The 27,604-nt window shown below is 44.2% G+C and overlaps 1 protein-coding gene across 1 annotated transcript in view; it reads right to left on the bottom strand.

Moving 5' to 3' along the window:
* LOC147438080 (ribosomal RNA small subunit methyltransferase-like) overlaps nucleotides 1-20,996 on the bottom strand; it is a 39,971-nt gene extending 18,975 nt beyond the window's left edge. Inside the window, exon 1 of the mRNA XM_086487441.1 lies at nucleotides 20,360-20,996. Within this exon, the coding sequence (XP_086343567.1) occupies nucleotides 20,360-20,878 (519 nt within the window). The 5' untranslated portion in view covers nucleotides 20,879-20,996. The remainder of the gene's footprint in view (nucleotides 1-20,359) is intronic.
* Between the last annotated feature and the right edge of the window lie 6,608 nt (nucleotides 20,997-27,604).

Below are 27,604 nucleotides of genomic sequence, written 5' to 3' on the forward strand. Positions count from 1 at the left end.
TAGGCCAAGGCGGGCCATACTCTCTGCCTGAATCTTCGTTGTGATCCCAGCCCGCATCTCCAGATGCAGAGGGAGTCGACTGATCATTGCCTGAAGCCATAGGTGCCGCGGAAAAAAAAGTTCGGGGATCGGATTTCCCGTAGCAGAGAAATCGACTGTGCTCTGATACCACTGTAACAGACTTGGACACTCCAAGTCAAGAATCAACCGCGACAGCACCAAATAACCACTTCAAAACAATTCACAGATCACAATAGATTTGCACTGGCCCGGCGGAGTTCCGTGCCTAGAGATATTGGCCCCAAAGACTGGCGCCCCTTCCGGTATTTCTTTTTGTATTAATCAATCATCAAAGTACAAGAGAGCAGTAGGGTTTCACTCTCAAACTCTGCGTCCAGATGCTCTGAGAACTGAGGCCCTCACCACTAATTTAAAGGTTACAAGGGATGCCCAAAACCAGAGCCCCAAAAGCTTTCAAAATCAAAAGCATCAGTTCTCTCTCTTAGAGAGAGTCTTTTTTTTTTAATTTTAAAAAAAAAGCAAGTTCTCTCTCTTTCATGCAAAAAGCAACGCCCAAAAGCTGCAAGCGCAAATTGCGGCGCAATTTCCGGAAAATCCGTACAATGTAACAGACTTGGACACTCCAAGTCAAGAATCAACCGCGACAGCACCAAATAACCACTTCAAAACAATTCACAGATCACAATAGATTTGCACTGGCCCGGCGGAGTTCCGTGCCTAGAGATATTGGCCCCAAAGACTGGCGCCCCTTTCGGTATTTCTTTTTGTATTAATCAATCATCAAAGTACATGAGAGCGGTTAGGGTTTCACTCTCAGGCTCTGCGTCCAGATGCTCTGAGAAGTGAGGCCCTCACCACTAATTTAAAGGTTACAAGGGATGCCCAAAAGCAGAGCCCCAAAAGCTTTTAAAATCAAAAGCATCAGTTCTCTCTCTCTCTTTGTCTTTTCTCTTTTTTTTAAAAAAAAAAGCAAAAGCAAAATTCGCGTCGCTCATCATTTTCCCAAAAAAAAAAAAAAAAATTAATAATCCGCCTCCGCGATTTCCGGAATTTAGGGTTTGTGGCAAAAATTAGGGTTTGCAAGAATTTTAGGGTTTCTGGCAGAAATTAGGGTTTCTGTTGTCCGCCACGTCATCACTTTGTGACATACCCCCCTCTTGAAAGCATTGTAATCGACCGCGATTACGCCTGCAAAACCGACAAAAGCCATAAACCGTCTTAGCAGACACTGACTGTTAGTACCTACATACTAGGAACGCACATCTAGCACATGTACAAAATCGACAGTCACATCACACGACATCACAGGACATCACCAGACATCACAGGACATCTCATGACATTCAACATTCATTCGGATCTTAGACCATGATTTATCGGCAATGTAGCTAGCAATCACATCTAGGTCCAATCGGGACCTCATCGATGTCCGATTGACTAACCCCTATTGCAACCATGTCTATTCGAGATCAATCAGACCAAAATGCTGCAGTCATTTCGGCTATCAGTTCCTGCACTCACAAGAAGTCAAGAACAAATCAGTATCATAATCAAGAATTCCATTTCATAAAGTCATCCAGCAGAATATTGTCAGCTCTCAGTATCCTTGAAGCTCAAAGAGACATCAGTGACTTTAGTATCAAAATCGAGGCATCTGTTGACAAAGGAGTGGAGTGACTCCCCTCTTGTGCATCCCACTGCACCAGATCTCCGGCCAAGCTGAATTCTGGGTTCCGTTTGGAGTAGACTATGCTAAACCAAAACATCGAGGTAAAGTTTCACAATCCGAGGAGTATCTGCTAGGTCCTCCTCCTCCATCCTCTTCGCATCAAGTGCAGGATAATTCTTGAACTTAACCAAGAACCGCCTTCGGACTTTACCCTTATTCTTCGTATCCTTATGTGCCAAAATCTGTTCAGGAACAAGGATCTCCTCGTTTTCTTCCACTTCGGGTTGCTCATCAGGCTCCCCATCATCAGGCACATCACCTTTAAAAGGTTTCAAGAGATTCACATGAAATGCAGTGTGAATCCTCCAAGTATCTGGCAGTTTCAGTCGGAAGGAGACTTCATTTATCTTTTCAGTAATCTGGAAAGGGCCGTAGTATCGCATACTAAGCTTTGGAAAAAGCCTCTCCTTTCCCTTGTTCTTTCGTAGGCGTGCCTTCTCAAAACGTAAGAGCACCCAATCATCCTCCTTCAATTTCATGTCGCGACGATGGCGATCCGCTGCCTTTTTCTGTCGTTCTTGAGACTTCTGCAAAGTCTCGCGAACCTTGGCAAAAGCCGTATCCAAATCTCGCGTATATTCATCCGCTTCAAAGATCTTATCTTTCGTGCTCAGGAAGGGTGGAACCTTTGCAGCACCTTCAACAATCTCAAATGGCGCCTTTCCTGTCGACGAGTGTATCGTGTTATTGTAGGCAAATTCCACCAAAGGTAAATATCTTTCCCATTGAGTCTTCTGATCTGAGATATAAGACTTCAATAAATCTAGAACCACTGAATTGGCAATCTCGGATTACCCATCAGTCTGCGGGTGGAGCGATGACGAGAACTGCAACCGCGTGCCAATGTTCTCCCAAATTGCCTTCCACAACAAACTCGTAAATCTGGGGTCTCTGTCGGAGACAATTGTCTCAGGCATGTCATGTAATCTGAAAATCTGGGCCACAAACAGTCTCGCTAAGTGATCCGGCTTGACTGTTTTCTTCACTGGAATGAAATGAGCCTGTTTGCTAAATCTGTCAATAACAGTCCATATACCATCGTGACCACTCTGTGTTCTCGGGAGATCAAAAATGAAATCCATCGCTATACTCTCCCAGGGGCGGGTGGGTATGGGTAAAGGCTGTAACAATCCCTCTGCTTTATGCCTGTTAAACTTCACCTTCTGGCATACCAAGCAACTGCACACAAACTCTTCCACATCTTTCTTGAGTCTCGGCCAAAAGAAATATCTCTCTACCCCTTTCATGGTGGTAGCAATGCCGCGGTGACCCGTAAAAGGTGGACAATGGCATTCAGTCATAACCTTTTCCCTCAACGGTTGTGTAACGCACAACATAGTCTTTTTCATCAAGTAGCCTTCCCGAAGGGAGTATCTAGCTACTATCTCCCCATCCCGTATCCGTGTGAAAATATCTGCAAAATCTGTATCTGCGGCATACTGATCGGCCATATCCTCGAAGCTCCTATGATGTATCGCGGAAATAGCCAGAACCAACGGTTTCCGAGACAAAGCATCTGCCACCACATTCTTCTGTCCCTGCACATGGACAATCTGGAAGTGGAACTGTGACAAGATGTTCGCCCACCGCCTTTTTTTTTCGAAAGCTGCTTCTGTGACAAGAAGTAGTGCAAACTCTGATGGTCTGTAAAGACAGTAAAATCCGCTCCGAGTAGGTAATGCCTCCACTGAGTAAGAGCATGGATAACCGCCAAAAGCTCTTTCTATAGATCCGTGCTGTCATCTAAGCATCACAAAATACTTCAAATGACTTCTGCAAGTCCGGCAAAGTCAAAATAGGTCCCGTAGTCAATTTCTCTTTCAACGTCTGAAAGGCAGTCACCTTTGGGAGTCCCCACGAAAAAGGTACTCCTTTCTGTGTCAAGATATGCAAAGGGGAAGCAACCTCTGCAAACTTTCATATGAACCGCCTGTAGTACGAACACAGTCCCAAGAAGCTTTTAACTTCATGGACATTCTTCAAGTCGGGCCAATTACGGATAGTCTCTATCTTGGCCGGATCCATTTGCACTCCTGCGGCTGACACAATGTGTCCCAAAAAGTGTATCTCTGGTAGGAAAAATTCACTTTTCTTTGCATTAATCACTAACTTGTGATCTCGTAATGCCTGAAAGACCTGAAGCAGATGATCTCTGTGTTCTGCCTCATTCTTGGAGAAAACAATGATGTCGTCAAAGAAAGTGCCAACAAATAGCCTGTACTCTCGAAAAATCCTATCCATCATCCGGTTAAATGTCACAGGAGCATTGGTTAAGCCAAAAGGCATCACCAAAAACTCAAATAACCCAAAAGTCGTCCGAAAAGCTGTCTTGTAGACGTCTCCCGGTGCTATTCTGATCTGATGATATCCACTCTTCAAGTCAATCCTACTAAAGCATGAAGATCCCTGTAACCTGTCGAGTATATCATCGATCCTAGGAATCGAAAATCTGTTCTTGATGGTGATTTTGTTGAGAGCTCTATAATCGATGCACATTCTCTAAGATCCGTCTTTCTTCAAAACCAACAATACTGGAGAGCAATACGGTGAAGTACTAGGCTGGACAAGACCCTTTTCCAAGAGGTCTTTCACTTGGTTCATAATCTCTTCATTCTGTGCTCGGCTCACACGGTAGGGTGGCCGGTTCGGTTGTGTACTACCAGGTATCAGATCAATGGTATGATCTTCAGGACGAGCAGGTGGTAACTCTCCTGGCAGACCTTCTGAGAAGCAATCGGCGTGAGAGTGTAGAAAATCTTGGCGTTCTTTATCAAGTTTAGACATATTTGTCCTATCATCATCACTCAACTCTTTCATAAAGATCGAGTAAACAAACAGACTGGATTTCATTAATTTTGAAATGGCCGAAGCCGATATAATAGGGACAGACTCGCCCTTCAGTTTAATATCAAGTACAATTGTTCTGCCCTTTTCTGTAGTCAAAGTCGCTTTTCTCGCCCGATAATCGACCACGGCGTTGTTCTTGTGGTACCAGGGAATCCCTAAGAGAACATCACAACCCTCCAAAGGCATTATGAAGAAGTCCTCATGCCCCAAATACCCCTGACAATGCAACCGAAGTTTGCCAATGACAGGTGTAATGGCTACGTCCCTGCCGGGTGCCGCTAGAACTGCCTCTGCAAGTGGTCCCATCCGATCGGGAGTAATCTCGAGCCGCGCCGCCAATTCCGGTGAAATGAAGTTGGCCTTGGCTCCTCCATCAAAGAAAATTAGGGCCTCTTGATCTTTCACTTTGCCCCAAGCTCGGCAAAGTTCTATACTCTCATCCATGGTGTCGGGATCAGTACCCACACAATCTGGAACCAGTCCTGTTTTCATCTTGCCTTTTCGTACACGGTCCTCAGCTGCTCTCGAACTCTCAGGCCTTTCGTCGTCCTTGTCATTCTGTTCTTTCTGTGTCTTTTTAGGGCACTTCGCGGAGATATGTCCAGTTTCCCCGCATCCAAAGCACTTCCCCTCCCTGATGTAGCGAGTCCGCTCCTGAGGAGTAAGTCGGGGTCGTGCATCCTTTTTCTCTGGGTTGCTCTTTCTTTTTCTACTTTCATTCCCAGAAGTCTGTCCGGTTCGTTGTGTCGTGACCTCATCTGTGGGGTAGGTCAGACTGCCAGAGTGAATTGCAAAGCCCCGCTTCGCATGACTCATCAACTCCTGAATAGAAGCTGACTTCTGTTCCAAGCAGTGGTCTCGGATCTCTGTAGGTAGACCCAATGTAAACCGCTCAATCTGTTCTCTGAACGAGATCTTCTTGAATGAAGAGGCAGGTAGAAAAGAGTTCCAAAATCTTTCACAGTAAGAATTCACTGTATCGCTCTTGGTCATCCGGAGATGGTTCCAAGCAACTCGTATATCTCGCTCAAACTCTTGAGTCAACCAAGAAGAAATAAAAAGCCTCTTGAATTTCAGCCATGTAATTGGCACAGTCTTGCTTAATAGAAGCATGGACCACCAAGTGCGAGCATTCCCCTTAAAATAAGAGGCAGCTCTCCGAATCTTGGAGTGCTCTGAATAGCGTCCTCCCGCGAAAGCAATGTCAAACTGCTGTATAAAAGACAAAGCCTTTGAAGCATCGGAGTATCCCGAAAAAGTATCAAACTTAAGTGCTTGGCCACCTTCCTTAAACTCTCGGACTTTCTTGCTTTTATCTTCGAGAAAGTCATACTGGTTGGCTTTGTAAAAATTCCTCTTGTTTGCATAAAAGTTTCCGTTGTCAGAGTCTGAACTGTCCGTAGACGAGTCCTCTATAGAAGTGTCACTCAATGGGCGAGACCTAGATTTCCTTGCCTTTTTCTTGCCCTTTCCGAAGCGTTGTTTCTTGCTTCGCTTTTTGCTTTTCCTGTCTTCTTCGCTCGAGTCTGAAGAGCTAGAAGAACTGTCACAAGAAGAAGAAGAACTGGGTAGGCCTTCAAACTTGACGCGCTTCTTCAGTTTCTTTGCTTTGTCGAATGTCGACTGACGACCCAAATATCCCGGGAAGTCAGTACCTTTGTTCTGCTTTTTGCCGTGCTTTTTGCCTTTCTTTTGCACGTCGAAAAGCTAAGCAATCCGTGCATCAACCACGTTCTCCAGTTCCTTCTCCGTATATTTCTTGGAGGCAGAAGGTTTCTTGAGAGCGGGTTTCGGGAGTGGTGTTGTGGTTCTCTGCCACTCCCTATGTACCTCTTTCAAAGAGGTCTGGTTCATATATTTTGCCATCTTCGGGTCCTTGGCAAAATTGAGCATCATCTTTGTTGCATCGCCAATCAATTGACGACGCTCCATCTTTCTTTGCTCCGCCTGAGTAGGCCGAGACGGGCCATACTCTCTGCCTGAATCTTCGTTGTGATCCCAGCCCGCATCTCCAGATGCAGAGGGAGTCGACTGATCATTGCCTGAAGCCATAGGTGCCGCGGAAAAAAAAATTCGGGGATCGGATTTCCCGTAGAAGAGAAATCAGCCGTGCTCTGATACCATTGTAACAGACTTGGACACTCCAAGTCAAGAATCAACCGTGACAGCACCAAATAACCACTTCAAAACAATTCACAGATCACAATAGATTTGCACTGGCCCGGCGGAGTTCCGTGCCTAGAGATATTGGCCCCAAAGACTGGCGCCCCTTTCGGTATTTCTTTTTGTATTAATCAATCATCAAAGTACAAGAGAGCGGTTAGGGTTTCACTCTCAGACTCTGCATCCAGATGCTCTGAGAAGTGAGGCCCTCACCACTAATTTAAAGGTTACAAGGGATGCCCAAAAGCAGAGCCCCAAAAGCTTTTAAAATCAAAAGCATCAGTTCTCTCTCTCTCTCTTAGAGTCTTTTCTCTTTTTTTTATAAAAAAAAGCAAAAGCAAAATTCGCGTCGCTCATCATTTTCCACAAAAAAAAAAAAATTAATAATCCGCCTCCGCGATTTCCGGAATTTAGGGTTTTTGGCAAAAATTAGGGTTTGCAGGAATTTTAGGGTTTTTGGCAGAAATTAGGGTTTTTGCTGTCCGCCACGTCATCACTTTGTGACATACAACCTTGCCACGTGGCACTGGCGCCAGAAATTAGGGTTTCAGCCAGCAGTTAGGGTTTCCAGCAATTAGGGTTTGCTGCGAATTAGGGTTTCTGACAGTTTTAAGGGTTTGCAAGAATTTTAGGGTTTCTGGCAGAAATTAGGGTTTCTACTGTCCGCCACATCATCACTTTGTGACAATATCAACCTGAAGTTGTCGTTGGGCTTCCATCTTTTCGAGGTCGCTTGGCGGAAGAGGGCCGTACTCGGCTCTTGAATGCTCTGGAGAAAGTCCAGCTCCTGCTACAACCTCGGTTGGTTTCCTCACTCAAGCGAATAGGTATAATCGTTTCCCCCCTACTAGATTCACTGTCGAAATCGAAAAAAGGGATCAGATCCTTCGTAGAAGAAGGAGAATCGCCCGAGCTATGATACCCACTTAGACACTCCAAGCCGAACATCTACAGCAACACACGTGAGAAAAACTAGAAGGCACTGAACGGAACTAAAAATAGAAAAAGAGAGAAGAGGAGAGACGACATGGCACCCAAACGCACTCGCCCCAAAGACTGGTGCCCCTTCTCAGTATTTCTTTACTCTTATGCATCTCAAAGTACATGTCAGAGGGTGCTCCTCCTCTCAATGCTCCCAAGTAAATCTGAGCCGAGGTGAGACCCTGGGCACACTTATAAAGGCCCTTGGCCAAACTCAAAAGCAGTTACATGAAAATCACTAATGCTACAAAAGATCCAGGCTCCAAAAGCAAGCTCCCCATGGCTGTCTGTACAAGCTGCCACATCAACAATTTTTACGCTAGGGGGGTTCCTGCTTTATTTTACAAGGTTTAGGCCCCTCGGTCGGGTTCCATAAGTTGGGACTAGTTAGGTTTTTTAACCTAACCCTTTCTGGGCCTCTCGGCCATAATCTACAAGTTGGTAAAACTTCTACTTCTTTCACTAGGGTTTTGGCCCCTTCTATCCACGCTTTGTCCTTTAGGCCATGCCACGTCATCACTTTGTGACAATGACAAAGAGCATTGAGAAGAAGTATTCGACCATCCGGAATGGACATCTCTGATACATCATGGATGGGCGACAAAGCACCGCGAAGGAGTTGTTCCTTTAGTTCGGTGAGAAACGACTAAGTAATAGGTATTCCTGATGCGGCATAGGGTGAGTGACGATGTAAGGTGCAGCGGAAGTGAATGTTGAACTTTGCTCAAGATGAGTGCTCCGGACTGTGCTCAAGGGTTCCCAAGGTGCAGCGGAATGAATGTTTGAACTTGGCTCAAGATGAGTGCTCCGAATTGTGCTCAAGGTTCCTTTTTGTTCTTATGGAAGAGAGAGTCTTCCATTCTTAATGAGAGAGTGCAATGATCACAACAAAGTGAATGGACACTGTGCGTGCAAGTGTATGAGACTGAGAGATAGAGAGAGAAGAGAATACGACACCAAAGACGTTGTAAAATCCTCGTCCGAAGGCCCCACTCTCGTCGACGAGAGTGGTCTACTATTGATTGCACAAACTAATAGCACAAACTCGTACAAACTGAATGCATGTGACTAATGCAAGTCTAGGCTAGATCGATAACGACGACGAGGATGGCGAGACCGATCTAAGGGCTAAAATTTGACGCTTATGTAATCCTGTCCAAAAACACAAATGGCTGAATTCTACGGCTGATTTGCTGCTGTACCAAAAACGCTACTGGCTGAAATTCACCGGGACCAAAATCGTTGATGGGTGCCGATCTATGATGGCTGAAAACTGCTGGTCTTTATGGTGGTCAAGGCTGAAATCTGTTGTTGCTTATCTGCTGAAAATCGCCATGCAAAAAGGGGGCAACTTGTGGCGATGATGCTGGGAAAAGAAAACACTAGGCCATGAGGTGGTATGGTGATGCAACTGGATCAAAACGCTAGGGCTGAAGTCTTCTGGGCGATGAAGCTTGCTGATGAAAACGCTAGGGCTAGGAGGTCTGTGCTTGGAGGCAAATCGCCACCAAGGGAGGTTCTTGCTGAGAAGTTGCCTATTGAGCGATGGTGCTCTTGCTGCCTCTTCTGCCAATTAGTGCTTGTTTAGGTTTGCTTATATACAAACTTACTCAATTTGCCCTACCTGCTTTCCAACAAAAGTCACTTAAAAATAATAAGTGAAAAATGTCAAAAATAGGGAAAATAGGCTAAATGCGCTGGAAAATTCCCTTGAAGGATTCTGATGGATTCTGATGGGAATGCTTATGATCATGATGTGTGCAACCAGAGGATATGCATCTACACTAAGTGCCTGGGCATGCACGGTCTGTGAACAGACTCACAAAAGTGCAAGAACACTTGCTAATCTAGACTGACAAGACTGACGGAACCCTTGTCGTGCTGTAGCTTGTCCACGGACACTTAGGGTTGGATGTGTCACGTGACATCCCCTCCTTTTCAAAGTGAGGTACTGGTACCGAACTGTATGGCGTCGAGGGTGATCGCCAATAGCATTCGGAATCCTGGAAGGGACTCTTCGCCGGCCCACTCTGATGTGTGGGTCGTGCGGTACTTGAACTTCATAAAGGTCTGCAATGCTTGCTTCTTTGGGCCGCGCAGAAGGCGACACAAAGTCTTCTGTGGCTCCTTCAATACTTCAACTTCGTCGAGAGTCAAACTTCTTTCTTCTTCAAAAATCTCTATGGCTGAAAATTCTTGAAACCATTTTCAACACAAAAACATGAACATACCCATTCCATGTAAAGTGACGGAAAAAATCTCGTCTTCCTAAAAGACTGTGCATGCAATGTAGATGAACAAATAGACGGAGTCCAAACCGTTCACCACACACACACAAACAATGAGATCGAATCTTTCTCTTATAATCTAGAGCAATCAACTGTGGCAATTCACAACGGAAATGCCCATGCTTGGTGCTCGTACTTTCATGTGCTCTTTCTACAAATGTGTCATGCCAAGGAGACATGGAATGTGACTTCCTTGAATGCATACTTTTCAGCTTTTCATGAACAAACCGCATACATTAGTGCTCATTCATGAGTGAAACGTGCTCAACGTACAATATGTCATGCCTAGGAAAAGGGATCACATGAAGACGCTAACTAAAATACAAGAAACGATCACAAATGAAACATTCGTACAATGCGTGCTGACAAATCATTCGAACACATAGTACTTCTTGTGAGGGTTCTTTGGACCTAGGCTCGAGAGCCAAGATTGGTTTTTCCTGAGGGGGTTCTTGGACCTAGGCTCAAGAGCCAAGATCGGTTCTTCGTGATTGATCGGATCTACAATGAGGTTAGCTTCACTAGAGAAAGTATCAACTAAACCACCATCCTGATGAACAATCACATCATCGTCATGTAAATCATCATGCTTGTGAGAAATCACATCTTGATCATCATGCAAATCATCATGCTTGTCATTGTCATCCAAACCATCATGCTTGTCATTGTCATGCAATTCTTCATGCTTGTCATTGTCATTCAAACCATCATGCAAATCATGTGTGTCATGCTTAGGAGAAGAAGAGACTGAGAGAGTCCTTTTCCCGAATCTCTTCCATCTGTGCCTGAACTTGAGAAAAGAGTCGCAACATCTCTTCCATGTGTCGGTCGTTCATTGCTTGTCTTGCTTTGTTCTCGCAATCAAATTCTCCTTCTCTTTCGTTGTTCTCGTGATTCAATTTAGCTTGACTTTCTTTGTTCTCACGATCCAATTTGGCTTGACTTTCTTTGGCTTCCAATAGTACTTACGCTCTATGGCTGCCACGCTTTCTTCGTAGTCACGATCTATGGCTGCCATGCTTTCTTCGTAGACCTTTCTTTCTGCTTCTCTTTCTTCGCGTTCTAACTTTCTTTCCATAAACAACTACTTCAACTCCTCCATAAGAGTTAGTGCATTCCTTGGCGTAGATGGCGAAGGGGAGGGTCGGAAAAACCTCCTGGTGGGGAAAATTCTTCTTTGCCTCTCTCATGCTCATCACCTCTAAGCGAAGTATCCATTCCGCTTCGAGTGATGACCATCCACTCAAGTCGTGGGTTCTTGTGGGTTCTTGTGGTATTGGGTTCTTAAGTTCACAAGGAACTTGGATTCTTGAGGGTCTTGGTTCCTGGGATTCTTGAGTTCTTGAGGTTCTTGCGCTTCTTGAGGTTCTTGAGGTTCTTGGGTTCTTCTTTAGCTTGCAATCTGTGTTAGAGAAGGATCTTCTCTCCACCCGAGTTCTTCTCTTTCCTGCGGGCACCCCTTGGCGGCCTTGCACTCACACCAAGGTTGCTTTTTCCCACCTCACGTCAATTGGCCGGCCGCTAAGTGCACGGTCCGCTCTCAATGAGTGAAAAGAGGCACAAGGGGAGGCTGGACCAACCCTTCTTTCCTGGGATTCCTGCCACTCTTCAAAAACACGATTAGGAATCCACACGCCCAAGCAAACTTGGGTTCGTGCGACCTCAACAAGCAAAAAAAAAAAAAAATATGGTTCTTGTGGTTCTTTCCTTGAGTGATACAAAACACTGTCAAAGCTCTGATACCAATGTAAGGTGCAGCGGAATGACTAATTGAACTTCGCTCAAGATGAGTGCTCCGAACTGTGCTCAAGGTTCCTTTTTGTTCTTATGGAAGGGAGAGCCTTCCGTTCTTAATGAGAGAGTGCAATGATCACAACAAAGTGAATGGACACTGTGCGTGCAAGTGTATGATAATGAGAGAGAGAGAGAAGAGAATACGACACCAGAGACGTTGTAAACCCCTCCTCCGAAGGCCCCACTCTTGTCGGCGAGAGTGGTCTACTATTGATTGCACAAACTGGTACAAACTGAATGCATGTGATTGATGCAAGTCTAAGCTAGATCGATGACGACGACGGGGATGGCGAGACCGATCTAAGGGCTGAAATCTGACACTTATGTATTGTTGTCCTGTCAGGACAAGGATCTTAAGCCTAGGGGGTCAGGGACCTGAGCCAGGGGCTCGGACTGGACCAGTGTGGACTGGGGATCCATATGATGGCTAGGACTAGGAGCCGGTCTATACATAGGGTGGTAGGGTGATAGATCTGGTATCACAGTCTCCTAGGTCTTATATTGGTATCAGAGCTCAGGGATGGAAGAGGGAGGAAGGAGATAGGCATGCATAGTCTCTCTCTCTCTCTCTCTCTCTCTCTCTCTCTCTCTCTCTCTCTCTCTCTCTCTCTCTCTCTCTCTCTCTCTGGTTGAGCCATCGGGTCGTGGAGACAGGAGCTCGTGCAGATTCGGCAGGGCAGATCCGTGGGCAAGGTCCCTTGGCAGTCGAGGACGGTTGTTCCGTGTGCACACCCGCTTAAGGGAGAAAGAAGGCCGTCATGGACCTGCATGAAATCGCTGGTTTGCGGGCTCGAAGGGTGCGCGTTGAGCAAGAGAGCAGAACTCGTTTCTGTTGCATTTCGAACCAAGGCTTGTTGCATGCGCGATCTCCTTCCCTTGCCTCTGCGCAGCGGCCGCCATAGCTGTTGAAGTTATTTTCATTTATTTTTTTTATGTTTCTCTCAATTGCCAGCCCTAAGGCCATCCAAAGGGCGCCTTCCCACCAAGACTTTGAGTTGCAAGCTTATACCAGGACGCGCCGTAGAATTTGAGCTACGAGCTTATACCATGATGCGCTGCAGCATTCAAGATGCGTGCTTATGCCATGATGCGTTACAGAATTCGAGATGCGAGCTTATGCCATGCACCACGGAATTCATTTTTTGTGACCTCGATAACGGGCCATGATTGTTACACAAAGTAAGGGCGTAGTACTCCACCACGTTGCACTCGACGGCCATGAAAGCATTGGCGCATCAAGGAAGGCTCTATGGTCATGCTTTCGATTTGCCCACAAGTCGATAGTGGCAGTTATATGGTCATGTTTTCGAGTTTCCCAAGAATCGATGGTGAAGAAAGTGCTTGACCTCGGACAGGCACACGAACGGATTCTCAGGTTTGCAATTTCACGTTCTTGCAATTTTCATAGCTTTATGTATACAATTGAATTGCAGGAGTATGTTCTTATGTTAATCTCAACCATGGTGCCCTGAGCGATTACCTACGGGTCCAGTATGATCAAGGTCAACCTATTCCATCCAATTTTGGTAGTCATTACCATGATTTGGACTAAGGAGCATGGCTCTGATAGAGATCACCTCTACATGGGTTTCTACAAGGCACAGTTGTCTAGTAGTAGCGGTAACTCAGGCATGGCCTGTGCCTTCTAAGGCAACAATGATTGGCACGTCCGATCATTAATTCAATCCTAAGAAGCAGGCAATCTGAAATGGTGAATTTGAATCCACTAGCAGCCATGTCTATTGAACCAACCATCAGTATCTGGAAAATCATTTCTTGGTTTTCTTCTTGCTGGCAACTCATCTGATTCTTACGACGGCAAGCTTCGTCGACAAGTGTACTTAATGAGGTACGCAATTAATATTTGTTTACTGAGTATGTGCTTGATAACTATGGTATGCAATGGGAGTCTATGATTGCTCTTGGCTATCATTCATAGACTCAAGTATGTACGAGATGCATATACTTTGCACATATAATTATGTTTTTCCAGCAGATCTACAAGTAGACAAGGTCTATTTTTTGTGAATGATCGACACGGTCGACTTTCTTTTGTTGTTGAGGGAAGCCTTGCTTCCAGTTCGGCATCTTGCATTGCGATTTTCCCATCTTTATGTCAATAGCCGCATCAATTGGCTATTAGCACTAACAGACTTTGGTAATAGGCTTGCCAGTTATTTTATTTTGTGCCCGACGGGCATATACGGCGCAAGAGGGCTAGTTGTGTATACGACAACTTCCACTCGTCATGTATACCACCACTCCCACTCGCACAGCAGATATGGCTATGAGCAATCTATGGGACAGCCAATATGGCTATGAGCCATCTGTGAGCAAGTTTCTCCTACGAACTCTCGGGACAACTGGTTACAACAACGGCCAGTTTTACACGAAGCACAGCTTCTCCCTTGTGCCAAGGTACTACCAAATGACTTGGCATCAAGGGTAGTGGCACACAAGTTTGAAAAAACTGGCAAAATAGGGAATATCACCTTACCGAATCCCTACCAGTTTAGATTGTGCAAGGCACTGCTGGTTTTGGTTCTCATGTTTGAGGCCATCACTTTTGCCAAGGGCTTAAAATTATATATGCACGGCATGCTAACTAGGTGGATTCAATTCTACCGCCTCATGAAACACGCTTCCACTATAACACCAGACACTTTGTCAAGGACAAGATAAGTTCTGGATTGTTTAACATGATTTTTGGGTCGTCGTCAAAACACAACAACACTAAAAGAACCTAAAACTCGAACTTAATTCAAAGGCAAAGTGCTATCATTAAGTCACACTGGTGTCGTCACAACCACATACACGGTAGGTGGGTCAGTCTGTGACTTGTTTGTGTTTTTCTATTACCTCTTTCGATGAGAGTCATAGCAGAAAACTCTTGCATGCTTATAGGATAAGCTACACAAGAGCATGGCAATCAACTATACACGTCATAGTCGTTCAAGGAAAGTTCCTCAACCCAGCATGCTCTTCTTTTCTCTCTTTCTTATTTCTCTCAAAGAATAATGAAAACTTTTTAAGAATATTTTGATACATGTTTTGCTCGTGAGTCAGCCTGAGCCAAGGTGCCCTAACTCTCAGCTAGTAAGTGGCCAAGACGCCACTCCAATTAGTCTTCATCGGTTTCTCGATTGAATACTAATTTGTTATTGGCATAAGAACTATGAGCCACACAGGCTAAGAGCCATTGTCAGACCTAGGGTAAGACCCAATGCTGGTATTTCTTGGGTGATTGTTCTCCAACTTGAACAGATCTATCCCATGGAGTTCCCATTGATGTTAATGGCCAAGCAAGAGTCTTGCCATTATAGATCTTTTAGGTGTTCTGTACGCACTACATGTTTTTATTCCGATGCTTGAATTGAGTTTCTGATAATCTTAAGCTCACATCAGCTGATCTCTACCACGGAGTATAGATGCAGCAATCAATTGAGACAGCATGGCTATCCATAAGAGCTAGGCATCTCCCTTGTGTAGATCTCTTACTCTCTCTATAGCACTACGCATGTCTATGGCAGCACAGTTTGGGGTAAGACCCAGCGGGTGATTTAGTTTGATCTATTCCCGTTATATTTTCAAGGAAAGAAGTCCACAATTAACTACCACGCGGTAGAGGACAAAATTCAACTTTTTAAGTTGATTCCAATCGTTCTCAACACGGTTGACTATGTTGGTTACCATTACCTGCTCGTTGAGCAATTTCTACAAAGGGTCTTACTAAGGGGTTAGACTACGTAGATTCTAACCAACGGGTTTGAGTTACGAAGGCAACACCCAAGGTTTCCAGTGCAATGTTGCTTGGTTTTTTCTTAGGTGGGCGACGTGCTCCTTTGCATTTGAATACGGGTAAGTGACCATTAAATTCAAATCTCCAGGTATGCATCTATTGATTTGGTGTTACTCCATTTTTTAGAATGCTTTGCTTGATTTCTTCAAGTCGTATAAATCTGCTTGAATATTTCTGAGCCATGCCAAGGGTATGTCGGAACAAAGTATTTTGGGCCGTAGTGTCCAATATACATTATGCTGTTATGAACCTACTTGTCGAGTTCGATTTGAAACATGTTGTCACATGGGATACAACATGGTCTAGGAACTCAAGGAGTTCAGTTTAGCAAATGTGAAGCAATGATAATGAGGGTCCCTCTCACTCTTGTCGCGGAGTGTTTTGCAGTTACCTCCACACACAAGTACATCTTATACTTGACGGATGTCGCTTTTTCGGCCATCCTTATTTGAGACATATTCCACATGTGCAGAATATGAGTCTCTGGGACTGAAACTGGCGCCAAATTCCTAATGATGTGTCGCGACGAGGTCCCTACGTGCTGGTTGCATCCGTTTATTAGACCATTTGGAGCGCACCGTATCAGGAACAATTTCAGTGGCCAAAAATTGTCGGATACTAAGTACAGACTTGTTCCGATTACAAATGATGTGAAACCACCTTAACGGAGGGTCGTTTCTACATATAGCCAAGTATGCTATGTTCATGAGAATGTCTCATGGTTGGTACCTAGGTGTGACTGGGTTGTCACATTCTGTTATGGTCCAACTTTTGTTGCCAGGCTTTTCCGTGTGTACCGTGGAAAGTCTCGTCATGGAATTGCGGTTCGGATATGTTTGTGTTAAATGCATGCACACTAGGTGTTATGGGCCCTAGTGTTTAACACAAATTTATTTGGAGCGGCATGCGAATTCATGGACTTTATTCTTCTGCACTCTTTTGCACTGCCCGTGCAATCTCTCTTGCAGATCTAGTATGTGTTTCCACCCTGCCATACAAGACAATGGCTCAGTATGGGTGCCTAGGGTTGGATAGTCTAGACTCTATGAGCTTACTCCACTCCAACTCGCTTTCAACCTAGTTGGTTGTCTCCACTCCATATCAAATATATACTCAATGGTTGAGTCCTAGTTTATCATCAGTCGTGGAAGACTGCCTGTAAGTGATTGGAGAAAAGCACCTCACTCTTACTACTGCTATTTTTTTTAATGGGCGATTCTCTCCCTATTCTAGAATTTGCTTACGTAAGGTTTTCAACTTTGAACACCTGTTGTGGTGGGGTTGGATACCGTTTCCATAGTTTCATAAGTCAAGGACTTAATAGGTGTGCTGACAAAGTATGTTGGCAAGTAACCTTCATTAGGGGTGAGCATGTAGTTCTGTGTGTTCCAAAATGTTCAAAAGTCTGACATAAGGACACACCCTATTCTACTTCTCAGTAGCTATGAGCTTTTTAAGATACTCACGCAAGTTGGAAATCTGGCTCACAACTTCATGGAAAGTTGCGGCAAGGTTTTCTTGCATTATCCAGTACCTTCAGAAGATCTGAAAACTGGTTATGCCTTTGGACAACTCTTAGTTGTGGTTACTCCTTTACAGTACTCAAGTGAGTTATAAATGAAGTTATCATTTAGACCCGAGTGCTTGCAAAAGGACAACAATGTTGAAAATCAAGATGTTCCTCTTGGTTTCATTGAACCTCCTCACTGCATCAAGTATCAGTTGGCTCGCGTATGGGACGCCAACACGGAAAATATCATTGTTTTTACGAACTTGTGTTTTAGAGGACAAAAACGCTTCTCCAAGGGGGGAGTAATGTCAGGACAAGGATCCTAAGCTTAGCAGGTCAGGGACATGAGCCAGGGGCTCGGACTGGACCAGTGTGGACTGGAGATCCATATGATGGCTAGGGCTAGGAGCCGGTCTATACATAGGGTGGTAGGGCGGTGGATCCGGTATCACAGTCTCCTAGGTCTTATATGTCCAAAAACGCAAATGGCTGAATTCTGCGGCTGATTTGCTGTTGTACTAAAAACGCTACTGGCTGAAATTCACCGGGACCAAAAACGTTGATGGGTGTTGATCTTTGATGGCTGAAAACTGCTGGACTTTATGGTAGTCAAGGCTGAAATCTGTTGTTGCTTATCTGCTGAAAATCGCCATGCAAAAGGGGGCAACTTGTGGCGATGATGCTGGGAAAAGAAAACACTAGGCCATGAGGTGGTATGGCGATGCAACTGGATCAAAACGCTAGGGCTGAGGTCTCTGGGCGATGAAGCTTGCTGATGAAAACGCTAGGGCTAGGAGGTCTCTGTTCTTGCTGAGAAGTTGCCTGTTGAGCGATGGTGCTCCTACTGCCTCTTCTGCCAATTAGTGCTAGTTTAGGTTTGCTTATATACAAACTTATTCAATTTGCCCTACCTGCTTTCCAACAAAAGTCACTTAAAAATAATAAGTGAAAAATGTCAAAAATAGGCTAAATGCACTGGAAAATTCCCCTAAAGGATTCTGATGGGAATGCTTATGATCATGATGTGTGCAACCAGAGGCTATGCATCTACACTAAGTGCCTGGGCATGCACGGTCCGCGAATAGACTCACAAAAGTGCCAGAACACTTGCTAATCTAGACTGACTAGAATGACGGAACCCTTGTCGTGCTGTAGCTTGTCCACGGACACATAGAATTGGATGTGTCACGTGACATCCCTTTACTTACGGAAGGGAGAGCCTTCCATTCCTTTAGTGAGAGAGTGCAATGGACACAAACAAAGTGGTGAACACTGTGAATGAAGGTGCATGAGACTCAGAGATAGAGAGAAGAGAAAACGACACCAGAATATTGCCAAACCCTCCTCCAAAGGCCCCACTCTCTATGGCAAGAGCAGTCTACTTATGATTGCACAAATCTCTACAATGCTTTGGACTTGCCGACGATGTCGACGACGACGAGACGGGCTGAAATCTGAAAATGCTAAGGGCTAAAATCTGCAAATCTTTATCTGTTGAATTCTGACTCTATGTCGATGACAACGATGCGACGACGACGCACTGAAAACGCAGATGCTGAAATCTGCATTTTCCGGGCTGAAACTGCAAACTTCGCGGAATCTGACCATGTGGCGAGGATCTGCTGCGGGAAGGTGAGATCTGCGAGGTTTGGGGGTTCTACTATGGAAACTGAGTGCTAAAAACTGAAAACGCTGAGTATGGGGCTGATTCCGTCGCGAAGATCTGCAAAAACACTCAGGTTGATCTGCAAACCAAAAACGCTAGGGGCTGAATTCTTGTCCTTGTTGCAAAAACGCTATGTCCTTGTTGCAAAAACGCTAAGGATCTGCTGGACTGCTGTTGTCGGGCTGCTCTGCCATGCAAAACGCTGGCTGATTTGTCTTCTGCTGAAAACGCTAGGCCTTGCCTGCTGCAAAATGCTAGGGTTCCTCTGTTGGGGGTCCTACTAAGAAGGTGCCTGTTGAGCAAGTGCTACTACCTCTTCTGCCTGAAAGTGCTAGCGCTAGGTTTCTATACATACAAACTTAGCAAAATTGCCCTACCTAGTTCCCAACAAAAGTCACTTAAAAATAATAAATGTAAAATATCAAAAATAGGAAAAATAGGTCTATGCACTGTAAAAATGCTCCTGATGGGATCTGACTGTAATCTGATGATCATTCTGTGTGCAACCAAAGGATATGCATCTAATCTAAGTGTCTGGACATGCACGGTCTGCGAACAGACTCACAAAAGTACCAAATCACTTCCTATTCTAGACTGACTTGATTGAACTGAACCCTGGTGGTGCTGTAGCTTGTCCACGGACACATAGGGTTGGATGTGTCACGTGACAGACGAGAGCATCGAAAAGGGAATATTCCATGGTCAGCAAGAATTCCGAACTAAGCTAGAGTTGTGCACAAGAAACACGAGAAGCACTTGAATGAAGATGGGTTCTGAGTAAGCTATGAGGACATGCAGTTGCTTTCTGAAAAAGCGAGTTGCTTTTCGAGAAAGCAAACTTTCCCATAAAGGAGTCTTATGTTAGCATTACATTTGTGCACAAGATTGTAGCCAAGGACGCCTAGGTAGTGATTGTGTAAGCATGGTTTTCAGCTTATAAGTTTAGTCTGAGTTTTTGGCAGGTTCGGACCCTTTTTAAAAGTGTCTGGCCACCCACTTAATAAGTGGGCAACCACTAATAACAAAAAGCAGCAAAAACAGGGCACCCCCTTCTGATTGCTATTTCTCGCACCATCGACCCCTCACTCCCTCTTTTCTGGCGTGGGCAGCAAGCCAAGGAACATCCCCCTCTCTAGGTGCCCCTGCACCTCTATTCTTGCCCAGCCAACACTCCTCTATTTTTGTGAGCCCCTATGCCTATAAAAGCACCTATTGGCACACCAGTTCGAAGAGACTTGCACATGAGGCAAGAACACAAGGCAAATGGAAGGTCCACGGATGAGATAGAACCATCAACAACAGCTAAAGTGGACACTAAAGAGACATTTTTTATTTGCAGGCGTGTGTAGTATGTAGCTCATCCTACGGGAGAGTCTTTTATTTTGTTGGATCAACTTTTTTCAGTCTATTGCCATTCATGGCACCCTGAAGTGTAACATAGTAAAAAGCTATGTACCCTATTAGCCAACTTTGGCCTCCACCGGACGTTATTATAACACTCTCTCTCTCTCTCTCTCTCTCTCTCTCTCTCTCTCTCTCTCTCTCTCTCTCTCTAGCATACCTCTAACTTGTGTGCAAGATCAGTCAGCTGAACCCGCCGTTGAAGTTCTTCAATCATTCGAGGATCAACCTCTACTGCAATGACCTTTTTGGCTACCTGAAGAAGTTTAAGGGTCAGGTTTCCAGTGCCAGGGCCAATCTCAAGAACAGTATCAGTGCTGCGAACACCGGCCTTTTCAACAATGACATCTGCAATGTGTGAATTCTTAAGCAGGTGCTGGCCCTTGCCTCTTCTACACTCGACAGGCAAGGCTGGAGGCAGTGCAACATCTCCTTTTAAGTTACGAAGCCTCCATAGCTCATTCTCGCGCTCTATCTTTTGCATCTGGTCGTCTTCATGGTTCCTACCTCCAGTTTTGTTGTTCGGCCTTGTCCTAACCCTGCTGGCGCCGCTAGACAAGGCCCTTGCAGTTGCAATCCATGCCTGCTTGCTGCTCGGTCTTACCCCATCAAATTGGCGAAGGCAGTGTTTAAGAGCCGAGTAAGAGGATTGCAGTCTTGGAGAAAAGAGAACTCTCATTGCCTGCGTTGTCTTAAGTTGCTACTACACCTTGCGCAGCATGAAAAGCTTCGTCCCACCAGAAAACGACCGATCAGACCCAAAAATGGTCATTGGGACCTTACCTGTCTGGCCCAGCCTCATGACTAAATGACACGGAGCATTTAAGAGGGGGAGTTGAAGGGATCAAGGAACGGGAAGTCCACGTGCAGCCGTCGAGGCGATGTTCGTTGTAGATCTCCTATTAAAACTAAACCCAGCCAAGAACTAAACTCGGAGATAGATCTTGTCCGGGTTTAGTTCTATGCGAATCCAGGTTTAGTGTTTATAAGACCATGAAAAATGGCATTGATGTCGCATGCACACGAACGGGCGTTGTGGTTAGCTCAAGCCTCAAAAGGCATTTGGACGCCAAGTTGTGGGTTCTAATCTAGCCTCCTCACCTGCACCCCAATTTTTTGAGAGGGGTCACCCACCTCGGGATGCCCGCCACCTTCCTCCACCGTCGATCCCCTTACCCACCCCCACGTGCGCAGCCGTGTTACTTAGTGGCGTGGCTAGCCGAGCAATGTTGCATTGGGGTATTCAACAGGAAAGCATAAAAGGACTAAGAGCCGAGTCCCACTATGTATCAACAATATTAGTGGTATTTAAAAAGTATTGCAAAACCTTTTCTTGGCATTGTTTGCTTGCATGCAAAGAGTGATATGAGTGTGGTGGCTATCAAATGTTGTACACATTTTTAAGGCTTTTAGAAGTTATTTTAAGCTACTTTTCAACCTTTGTTGCAGTGATGTTTGTAATAAAATAGTGTTTTAAGGCTTTTTTTAAGCTCTTTTGCCTCTTACAACTCTCGGCATACTCTCCATACTTTGTGCTCTGCAAAGCCCTCTATTCGTGTCTTCTCACCTGCTTATCTTTTTTATGTGCACACACTCTCTACTTTCACACTCAATTATTCTCTGCACTGTCCTCTCTGTTATTGTGATTTCCACCTAATATTCTCCTTCTTTGCGGAGCAAATCATCATGGCAGGTGGAGCATTTATGAAGGCACTGACCCCTACAACCAGCTCACACAGTAGATGAAGCTATGATGGAGGAGCGGTGTAGATTGTCGGTTGCAGGCGGAAGCTATATGGGTGGAGCAGTTGTCACACTCTCAATTATTCTCTGCACGGCCCTCTCTACTATTGAACTCTCTTCCCAGTTTCCACCTATATTTCTTCTTCTCTGCGATCAAATTATCATGGCAGGCACAACATCTATGAAGGCACTAATCACTCTCAAGGACCAGCTCACAGAGTAGATAGCTATGGTGGAGTCACCTCTCCCTCTTTCTCTCTCTTTCTCTTAGTGTGTGTAAGCAGATCTCTCTCTCTCTCTCTCTCTCTCTCTCTCTCTCTCTCTCTCTCCAGGCAGTGCTGCTATTGGCAAGTTAGTGACGGCCTTGTTTAAGTGATATTAAAGGAACAAACCCCTTAAACATAGTAGTGCTAGTGATACTCACTTTTTCTTGTGTATTACTAGGATTTCGATGTTCTCAACAAATGGAAAAGAGAATAGCTTCCTAGAATAAGGGAGAAAAATGGGGAGGATTTCATCCCACCAATCATTTCCAAGCTTTCAAGTTCTCATATGTGATAGTGGTACACCAATCGTTTAGTTTTTGAGGTAAATGCCACTAATCTTACTATGTCTAGGGAGAGCCATCACTAAATCATGTAGAAACATGCTTAGCACTATTGTAAGAATTTTTCAAAATCGACAAGTGGTCTTTCCAATTTATTTACTTTTCACTAACATAAGCTCATAGCATGTCTTTCAATACCTGATTTACATTCTCAGTTTGTCTATCTGTCTAAGGATGATCATTGTACTTAAATTAACAGTAGTGCCGAGTTTACGGAATATTCCTCTGCAAAAATGGCCATTAAATTCCTTATCTCTATTGCTAATGGTATTAGATGGAAGCCCATATGATTTATATATTTTTTCCACGAATAGCTTTGCTATATCTGGAGCCTTTGAATGTAGTCTTTGTGCTCATCTCCTCTACCATGCTAATTACTAAGCTAAGTTGTGCTAATATGAGTGATTATGTGAGGAGATGTACATCTTTCTCGTAAGAATACTCCTTCTTTCTTTCAATCTACTCTCATACCCCACTAGCTCTCACCATCTTCGAAGGTGTGTGAGGTCTTGGGTCTGAGACTGTGAGGGAATTGATGTTGTGTTTGATAAGTGTTTTGCTTAGTGCATGAAGTTTCCATCTTCATTGCACTAGCTAGTATTGAAGGAACACAAGAAAAATTGTATTGTAAAATGTCTCCCTTGATGGGAGAAATGGTTGGCAATAGTAAAGAGAGTGAAATTAATGTTGATAACTTTGATTTTGCTAAATAGCAAGCTACTAATGATGCCCCGATGCTTGTTAACTATCTTATTTCTAGGCTTCAACAAGCCATGGGCAATCCATCCCTCCAAAGTGAAGTGCAACGGTAGCTTCGTGCTCATGGGATTCTCCAAGCTCCCCACCATGACAAGAGAACACCTAGGAAGCCTCCTTGCAAGACTTCCAAAAGAGGTCTCTCTCCGATTCGGGAAGAAGAAGAGGATTCCTATGAAGGGCTCTGAAATTTGCATCTTCATGATGCATCTCCTTCTCAAAGGAGAATTCAAGAGCCTCCACCGAAGGAACGAGAAATAAGTGAGTCTCCCGCCACCTCGACGGAGATGGCTCCACGAAGACGGCAGGCTAAACGCTCTGCATCACCTCCAAAACGGAGAAGACCATCGCATACTTCTCCACACCATACTTCAAAGAGGGATGACAAAAGCAAGAGAAGAAAAAGGCAAGAAAGAGGACACCCTCTTCTCCATCTTCTTCATCCTCTTCCTCTTATGAAAGTGATGGTGAAGACAAAGAAGATCAAGGAAAGAAAAAGGCGAGAAAGAGGTCACCCTCTTCTCCATCTTCCTCAAATTCTTCATCTTCTGAAGAAAGTGATGGTGCAACCTTTGAACCATAAAAAAGAAGAGGCCATAGGAAATCCTATGCCGCATGGAAGAGGTCATCCAAGCTCAAGAAATTCAAAGAGGGAGGGAAGAGCATCTCTTTCCTTACCTATGATGGCACTTTTGGTGCTACGGACAAAGTCTTGGCCTTTATCCAACAATTTGATGCGACGTTCGGAGATGAGGGCTTTACGGAGTCCTCTAAGCTACGCCATGTAGCTATGCACTTTCAAAAGTCCGCCAGACAATGGTGGTCTAGCCTACGGGCCAATAGTGAAGCTCCACGAACATGGAAAGTTTTAAGAGCTTCCATTATGAAACATTTTGGCCACCGATGCCAAAGACAAAGTATTCACCAAATGGCGAAGCTTGAAGCTCTCTCCCTATGAATCCATCCACAAATATGTAGACAAGTTTTGGGACCTACAACTCAAAGCCACTGTCTTCAAAAGGTTGGATTTTGGAGAGCAAAAGCAGCAATTTTTTGCGGGCTTAACCGAAGAAATGGCGGAGTATGTCAACTCCCAAAGTCCACGCACCATATCGGCAGTAATACATCATACTATGGTGGCCTCTTGAATCAATTTCCAAACAGGGGCTAAGAGGAATTCTAAGCCCCCTAAAAATAAGGGTTCCAATGAGCTGAAGGGGAAGGACAATGTCCAAAAGTCTCCTAAGGGCAATTCCAAAAAAGCTAAGGAGAAGGGAGTTTACAAAGGAAAAAATAAACTCTCTCCCAAAAAGCTTGAGCATTATCACAAGGATAACCGGTGTTTCAAGTGCGGCGAACAAGGGCATGCATACTGCGCTTGTCCCCAAAAGAACAACCGTCATGATCCTCCTAGAGCTACCTTGGTCAAAATCCAAGAGGAGGAAACTCACCACAAAGGATCTCCTCTATGCCATGCTTGGGGAAAGGTAAGAGAAGATGATGCTTTTATTCTCTTTCACCCCAGTTCTACTCATAACTTTATATCTATAGAGTTGGCCACCAAGCTAGGCATACAAACCTATGAGATGGGAGATGTGCTACCCGCAGACGGTGCTTTCAAGGGGCAAGAAGCTTCAGTCACTCCCTTAATTGGGAAATTGAGGCTCCATGTCCAAAGCTATGTGGACAAAGAGGACTTCTTTATCTCTCCTCTCAAGCATGAGGTTGTAATCCTAGGGGCACCATGGTTTGATTGCATGGCTACCAATGTTAAATTCCTTGAAAGGAGAATCTCCTTTAAGTTCAGGGGAAAAAATATGTATATAGATGCTAAGGAAATGGGTAACACTATACCCATTGTACATACACAAGCTCTCAACAAGTCAATAAAGAGCTCTATTTCCATGTACATGATTTTTGTTAAAGATTCTCAAAATGAACCTAATGTTTTAGCAAAAGAAAATATACACAATCAAAAGGAATTAGAGTTATCCAATTTTCTCAAAGGGTTTCAAGATGTCTTTGTCGACGACATCCCTTGTGAGCTACCTCCTAAACGAGGCAATGATGACCATGCAATTGAGCTTCTTCCAAGAAGTTCACCGCCTAACAAACCTCCTTATAGAGTTTCCCAAGCTCAACAAGAGGAGATTATGCGGCAAGTGCATGAGTTAGTTGAGAAGGGCATGGTCATGCCTAGCTCATCTCCATTTTGTTCTCATGTGCTTCTAGTGCAAAAGAAAGATGGCACATACCGTATGTGTGTCGACTATAGAGCACTAAGTAGGATCACTATCAAAAATAGGTTTCCCATTCCACGGGTAGAAGACCTATTTGATAAGCTACAAGGCTCCACCTACTTCAGTAGGATTGACCTAAAAAGTGGCTATCATCAAATAAGGATAGTTGATCAAGACATTGTAAAGACCGCATTTTGCACTACGTTTGGTTTTTATGAATACATTGTCATGCCTTTTCGCTTGACCAACGCACCAACCACATCAACCGCTTGATGGAGAAGCTATTCAGGCCTCACTGAACCTTTATTGGAGTGTTCTTTGATGATATCATCATCTACTCTAATTCATTAGACGAACACAAGCGACACCTCCAGGTAATATTTCAAGTTCTAAGAGAGAATAAACTTTATGTTAATCGAAAGAAAAGTGAATTTTTCTTACAAGAGATTCAGTATTTAGGTCACATTATCTCTCAAGATGGCATCCAAATGGATCCATCAAAGTTAGAGGTACTAAAAGGATGGCCTAAACCAAGAAATCTTCATGAATTAAGAAGCTTTATAGGTATGTGTGCATACTATAGACGCTTCATAGAAAAGTTATCACTAATAGTAGGACCATTACATGACCTAAAAAAGAAAAACGTCAGGTACAGAGAACAATGCTTTCGAAAAGCTTATCTCTCAACTTGTGCTTACACTATCGAATCTCTCAAAGCCATTTGAGGTCCAATGTGATGCTTGTGGTGATTGCCTTGGAGCTGTTTTGCTTCAAGAAGGGCACGCCATAGGCTATGAAAGTCAAAGGCTCGACCCTGTTGAGCAAGCTCTAGGTATATATGAAAAGGAACTCCTTGCAGTTCTACATGCCTTAGACTCATGGAAGCACTATTTATTGGGGACTCCTTTCCTTCTGCGAACGAATCACCAAAGTCTTAAGTACTTCATGACGCTCTCCGACAAACAAATGAGGTGGGAAAATTTTCTTTTGCAATTTCATTTTCATATTGCTCACATTGCTGGCAAGCATAATCAAGTAGCCGATGCACTCTCAAGACGGCCGAGAGTGAATGCGGTTTCCATAGCAACTTACAATGATCTATCTTCTATGATAGATGAGTATGCTATTGATCCCGATTTTAGATATGTGATTTCATCCCTTGCACTAGGGAAGAAAGAGGAACCATTTACTTTACAAGATGGTTATCTTCTCTATGGAAATAGACTATGCATTACTAGTTCACTACGTGAGAAAGTAATGTATGAATCTCATGCTCCTCCTTATGCAGGGCATAAAGGGATTTAGTCTACTCTAAAGGGGATTGAAACATATTTCGATTGGCCTACCATGAAAGCAAACATACAAGATCATGTTTCTAAATGTGTGGTATGCCAAAAGACAAAGTTTGATAGAGGGAAGCAACCTGGCTTGCTTCAACCTTTGCCAATCCCTAATTCACCATGGGAGAGCATATCCATGGATTTTATCTTTGGATTGCCTAAGTCTATCCATGGGAATACGGGAATATGGACGATAGTAGACAGGTTTAGTAAACAAGCTCATTTTATACCTGTCAAAAAGACTATCAAAGCCCATCAAATGGCAACCCTCTTCATTTCACAAATCTTCAAGTACCATGGCTTGCCAATGTCCATAGTGTCAGATAGAGATCTTAGAATGACCAGTAATTTCTAGAAGGGTCTCTTTGAGAATTTAGGAACAAGGCTAAACTTCTCTTTGGCCTATCACCCACAAACGGATGGCCAAAGTGAAATAGCTAACCTAACAATTCTCGATCTACTAAAAGCCTATGTAACGGAAGTAGATCAAAGATCCCAATGGGAGAAGTACTTACCCTTAGTGGAGTATGCGTACAATAACACTGTACATACTTCCACGGGAAAAGCACATTTTGAGGTAATTGAGAGAAGATCAAAAAGTCCCTTGCTACTTAAGGTACACGGGAAGATCTTCGCTGCAGATGAGTATAGTCGAGACCTACAGGAATCTTTCCAAAAGATTAAGGATGCTATCTCTATCTCACAGCAAAGGCAAAAGG

This window comes from Adiantum capillus-veneris, chromosome 17 (assembly GCF_014529385.1).
Source record: "Adiantum capillus-veneris isolate H3 chromosome 17, ASM1452938v2, whole genome shotgun sequence".
NCBI classification, from domain to species: Eukaryota; Viridiplantae; Streptophyta; class Polypodiopsida; order Polypodiales; family Pteridaceae; genus Adiantum; species Adiantum capillus-veneris.